The following is a 6,023-nucleotide window of genomic DNA, read 5'->3' on the forward strand; positions in this document are numbered from 1 at the left end:
ATGGCGGCGTAGAGTCCTCCGGGAGATGATTCCCCGCGCCGGCAGGTTGCCGGAGGCGAGCGCCTGGATCCCGCGAGATGGGAGCGGCGGCGGCGGCGTCTGCGGAAGGTTTTCCGTATCGTGGTTCTCGGTGCGGGGGTTTCGTCACGGAGACTTTTTATAGGCGAAAGGGCAGGTCAAGAGGCGGCACGGGGCCCCACACCACAGGGCCGCGCGGCCAAGGGGGCCGCGCCGCCCTAGGGTGTGGCCCCTCCGTGGCCCCTCTTCGTCTCTCCTTCGGACTTACGGAAGCTTCGTGAGAAAATAGGCCCTGGGCTTTGATTTCGTCCAATTCCGAGAATATTTCCTTACTAGGATTTCTGAAACCAAAAACAGCAGAAAACAAAGAATCGGCACTTCGGCATCTTGTTAATAGGTTAGTTCCAGAAAATGCACGAATATGACATAAAGTGTGCATAAAACATGTAGATAACATCAATAATGTGGCATGGAACATAAGAAATTATCGATACGTCGGAGACGTATCAGCGAGCAATTAGTCGCTCCCCCGCGCCGCATTCCACCCCAGATCCTGCATGGACTCCCGCCGCCGCAGTAGCGCCTCGCCGGCGAGCGGATCGAAGCGATCCCGCTCGCCGGACACCGTGGAGGAAGCGTGGCGGCGGCAATGCAAGAGATCCACCGCCGGCAGCCGTCGCGCGGCCTGCAAGTACGACGGCGCCGCGTGCGTCCCGGAAAAGCTCATCGACTTCGTGCGGGGCGGGCGCTGGTACATCGAGGATCCGCCGATGAAGCCGATGAGCGGGCCCAAGTTCGACGAGTGGCGCGCCGACTGGGAGCGCCGCCGCTGGGCGAAGGAGGCTTGGAGCAGCGGGAGCACCAGCGCTAGAGGAGCTCCGCTCGCCGGCGATGACGAGGAGGCCCCCGACTTGTTGAAGGAGCTACGGCAGTTCCTCAAGGACGACGCCAAGAGGAAGAGGGCGGAGGAGGAAGAGGTGGCGGCGGCCATCGCCGCCGCGAAGGAGGCGGAGTTGCGGGAGGCGGAGGCGGAGGCGGACTCGTACCTAGTCGACCTCCCCGAGTAGGATCGCGCATTCTGGATGTAGAATCGTTGATCCGTATGTATGTCCGTAGTATGATCAATGAAATCGAACTTCCCGGGGTTTTTATTTTTGAAAATACGGGGCGAAATACGGGTTCTGCTAGACGGAATGGCTCTTCCGTTGCCAACTTTTCGATACGGGGCGAAAAAGCAGCGAGATACGGGGCAGAAATATAAGGGACCTGCTAGACATGCTCTTAGGCGGCTCTATCAGTCCCTCTTTCCTTAGGCGGCCCGAGGACAAAGTGGCTATATTTGCCGAGCGGTAGGTAGTGGTGGATGCTCATCTAGTACACGACAGCAGGTGTCTTACACAATGCACTGCAATTATAACTTCACTAACAATGGCCCGATGTAATGCCTAAAATTGATTCGGATTGAGGATAAGGTCCCCGTGCTCAGCGGCGGTCACCCGCTTGATGCGGCTCGCGGCGCCATGAATCTTGTGGACCGGAACAAAGGAAGTGATGGCTTACTCCCTTGGTCAAGTGCTCCATTTTGCTTTTGTTAAATCTTTGGTTAATTGCAAAATAATACAAGTCATTATAGGAAAAGGCTTAGATGCCGATGGACTCGATCTATGCCGATGGCCGTTTGTCCAAGTGAATCATAATTTTTTTTTGCGGGGAAAACATGATTGTATTAGTTAAGTACGAGTGACATTACAATCTCGAACGACCCGGTCTAAAATAACTTCTGTAGCCAATATCTAAGCAAACTTGAGTTCTATTCTCTCTAGCTAACTAACGACTTGCGTCATTACCTTTTCTACAAATCTTGCTAATGGAACACGCTCTGACGCCAAGAGTAAACCAAAATCTCCAACTAGATGACCAAAACGTGAACTAACTCTAGCTTTGCATGTCGCCATCTCTACTAGCTCCAAGCTGTCCGTCGCCACTAGGATCTTGTCCTAGCTCAGGTCAAGATCAAACTTGAGCCCTTCCAAGCACGCTTGTAGTTCCACCTCTAGCGCTAATGAACATAACACATGAGATCTACAGGCTGAAAAAATAATCGATCCCTTTCTATCATGTAAAATCATACCACCGCCTCATTAGCCTGTCTGAGCGATAAAAGCCCCATCAACATTGAGCTTTAGAATACCAATCGGGGGTTTATGCCATACTTCTTGCATAGCTGGCATTGCTGAAGATTGCTCCTCAAAACGCTGCTTCCCTAAAATTTGTTTCCCTTTGATAATATTATTTCGGACTTGCTTTACGAATATCTTTCAAGGAATTCCTATAATTGCCGATGAAACTCTTGGAGCCTTCCACATTAGGCATGTCGTTGTCATGCGCAACCTCATTCCGTCCGTGCCATACTCGCCACGTACCAAAAAGGATGGAATCCAAACTCCCGTTAGGTAAGTACTCATCTATGATAATCTTCCATTCTTCATGAAGACGGTAACCAATAATTCAAAACAAGGTTACAGTGTTGCAATTTCGAAATTAAATTCACTTCGTTTTTAAGCTCTATCGTACCTTGATGAGACTCAACGCTTAGCATCAATCGCATCGTCATTTTCCAGTAAACCCTTGTAGACTATACCAAAACCTCCTCATTCATGCACATTTGAATCGAGAAAAATGCACGTCAAACCTAACTGAGTGTTTTCAGAAGATTTTCACATGGGGGGTGGGGGGGGGGGGGGGGGGGCATTTGCCCCTTGCTAGTGCCGCCCTGATGCTCCTTGTGTTCGTCCTGGCTCTACCCGTCAACCACACCTAACACCTTTCCACCCTTCCCATGTCTCTTACTGCCCACGGGGTTGCAAATAATCCCATGCCGCCCCGGAGGCTCTTGTGGTGACATTTGCATTAGGGCGTTGACTTTGATCAAAAAAATAATTGTTCCAGAACACTAGGCGCCATGCAACGTAACCACAACGTCGAGGGCCATACGCCGTTCGAAAGCGTCATTTGGTGAGGTTTTTAGAACCGGTTTATTTCGTACTAAACTTTCAGAAAAAAGGCAAGTTTTATTATTTATCTCGTGAAAAGGATAGTAAAATAATTGAGTGAAATAAAGAAGATGTAGTCTAGCAAATTGCCCACAACGAAGGTATATGATAGATCGTATCATCATGCATAAAAAGCAGATGTGTCATCATAATTAATGATGAGAAATCATAGTCATATCATAGTTAGATACCATATCATAGCATTTATAACTAGAAAAATAATGCCAAATAAATCTTGTACTCCTACATAATTTTAAATTAAGATTAAACAAATCAATAAATATAAAGATACTATAAATCTATAATACTACTACATTCCATGCATTATAGAGTGCTATATTGCTATATGATACTGTGTGATTCATGCATGTCATCATTTGTATAGTTGTTACACGTGAAAGTGTGGCGCAACACTTCGGTGCGTCAGTCAGCGACGAAATACAACGCTGTACTCATGTCAGAGACGAACAAGGTAGTATCTCCAAGAAAGACAATGAAGACAGGGACCATCGTCGTCCTCATCCTCGCATTACCGTTCTTGGGCGGCGCCGCCGGCGAGCACTGCCCCGGCGTCTCGTCGCTGCCGGTGGAGGCGGCCTGCCGCAAGGCGTGCGGCACGAGGCTCATGTACGACATGTGCATGGACACTCTGCGCGAAGGCTTCGACCCCAACCCGTCCCGCTCCGTCGAGGTCACCGCTTACGTGCTCCACGCCGCGCGGCGCGCCATGGCGTCCTACGTCGCCACCGTAGACGCCGCGGGGGAGCTGCTCGGCGGGTCGCTCGACGGCGACGAGAGGGCGGCTTACGAGGTATGCGTCGTGGACTACGGCTACGCCGAGAATTCCATGTACCGCGTCACCAAATACATGCTGCCGCGCTGCGAGTTCGCCGGGCTCGCAGATGAGTACATGAACTGCGTGGTGCACATGGAGAGCTGCAGGAACCGCTTGATGCGGCTCGCTGCGTCGCCGCTATACGCCATGAATCTTGTCGACCGGAACAAGCAGTTGCTTGCTTACTCCCTTGCTCAATTGCTCGGTATATGAGCGTCGAATAGTTTGCTTCTGCTAAATCATCCTTGGTTAATTGCAAAATAAGTGTAATAAACTGATAAACGCAGAGACTAAAATCTCCCCCTCGCGTCGCTCCCCCAGGCGACGCCAGGGGCGAAACCTAGCGCCGCCAAAGCTCCTCCCCGCCTGGGCCTCCCCCGCCGCTGCCGCCGGCGGCCTCCTCCGCGGCGGTGGCGGCACCCCCCTGCCGAAGGTGGCCGGGGAGTTCCTGGCCGCGAGGTGGAGGGCTGGCTCGTAGGGGCGGTGGCGGTCGGGGCTGGAGGAAGCTGAGCCGGCGGGCTCGGGAGGGGCTGCGGTGGTGGCTGCTCGCCGGCGCTGCGGTGGTCGCGGCTGCTCTGGCGGCGGTCGCCCTCGGCGCGGGGCCTTGCGGGGCGGCCTGGTCGGCGTCCTCCCAGATCGAGATCCGCTTGATTTGGGGGCGCGTAGGTCGGCCTTGCTCAAGGTGGCAAGGGCGGCGGCCCTGGGACGCCATGGTGGCGTTGGTGGTGTCGGGGTTGTGCCCCCGACAGCGGGCAGCCGGCAGGGGAGGCCGGTCTGCATCTTCGGCGCCGGCGGTTTGGCCGGAGAAGAGGATGCAGGGGCAGCGGCCCCGGAGACGCGGTGGCGACGGGGATGTGCCGGCCTAGCTTCTCCTTGGCGTGGCGGTCGCGTCTAGGTCGGAGCTCGGGGGTGCAGTGGAGGGCCACCGCGTGTGGCAGGCTGGCTAGGGTGCGGCGTCCCTCGCTAGTTTCTGCAGGCCTGTGGCGGAGGTGTGCCACAGTGCAAGGATGGCGGCGCGGCTCTTGGTGGGCGGGGCACTGTTTCCAGCGTCTCGGGACGGTGATAGGTTGACGCGAGGGGTCGGCCTGTTGCGCGTGGAAGCCGGAGCGGCGGCTCCGGGAGCGAGGTGGTGGTGATGCTATGCCTCTGGCCGCGTGGGCGGCAGGGCATGCTTCCGTTGGCGTGGGCGGCGTCTCTTTGCCTGGTGGTCTGTGCTTGTCCGGCGTTTGTGGAGGCGGTGGCCTTGGGTCTCCGGTTGAAAATCTTGCCCGACTTGGTCAGTGCCGACAACGGCGTCGCATTCGGGCGTCGCTTTCCTTCTTGAAGGCGTTGTCGTGGAGTCCCGGCACCCCTCGGGCCATCATTTCCAGGGTGAATACCCAAATCCCGCAAGCCGGATTGGATGACGGCGGCATCTTTGGATGTCGTGACCTCGTTGGAGGTGTCATTTTTTGGAGTCTTGGAAGCCATTTGTTGTCGATGCCTGCACCACTGGTTTGGGTCGTGGTCTTCGGGTACCGTCGGTGTGCGAGTGCCGCTGGCTTGCTTCTTGCGGCTTGCCTCTCCCCATGAAGCTTGAAAGGCCTAGCCGTCTCCTTCGCCTCTGACTTCCTTTCCAGGGACGTGGACCGGGCAGTCGTGGTGCTCGCCGTTGCCGTCGTGCTGGTGTCATTCGACGGCGCTCCATACCTAGTTGAGCTAGGTCGTGTGGCCAAGTGTGGTTTTCGCCGGTTTTCCTTAAAACTGTGCCGTGTAGGTTTTCTTTGTCTGGTTTCCTTATAAGCCGGACACGGGTGTTGAGTTTGTATCGGTTTTCCTTATAAACCGGCTAAATTTCCCCCTTCTTAATGAATAGGCAGAGCTCCTGCCGGTCCCTCCAAAAAAAAAATAAACGCAGAGACTGAGACTCTGGAAAGTAGGCTATATACGACTGCCTTTTCGTTCTGGACATCGATCCACGCGATTTCTATTATCCTTTGATACTTGCTTTTTTTTATGTTTTAGTTTTTATCTACTTCCTCCATCCACAAATAAGTGAACATCTAGCTCTAAATTTTGTCTACAAAAGAGTGTACTTTTATCTTTCCAATGCACTTTAATTGGTTCTCCCTCATCAT

General features: G+C 53.8%; 1 protein-coding gene across 1 annotated transcript; it reads left to right on the forward strand.

Moving 5' to 3' along the window:
• Positions 1-788: 788 nt before the first annotated feature.
• Positions 789-4,168, forward strand: LOC127312419 (uncharacterized). Its single transcript, XM_051342956.2, has 2 exons — positions 789-980; positions 3,457-4,168. The coding sequence occupies exons 1-2, from the start codon at positions 789-791 to the stop codon at positions 4,117-4,119; spliced, it is 855 nt and encodes a 284-aa protein (XP_051198916.2). The 3' UTR covers positions 4,120-4,168.
• The last annotated feature ends 1,855 nt before the right edge of the window (positions 4,169-6,023 follow it).

The sequence above is a fragment of the Lolium perenne genome, chromosome 7 (assembly GCF_019359855.2).
Source record: "Lolium perenne isolate Kyuss_39 chromosome 7, Kyuss_2.0, whole genome shotgun sequence".
NCBI lineage: Eukaryota > Viridiplantae > Streptophyta > Magnoliopsida > Poales > Poaceae > Lolium > Lolium perenne.

Excerpts from the sequence above, each read along its gene's own strand:
- LOC127312419 (XM_051342956.2), top strand. The coding sequence starts at position 789 with ATGAAGCCGATGAGCGGGCCCAAGTTCGACGAGTGGCGCGCCGACTGG. Across the intron at positions 981-3,456 it reads ACGACGCCAAGAGGAAGAGG|TTGTTACACGTGAAAGTGTG; the intron begins GCGGAGGAGGAA and ends TCATTTGTATAG.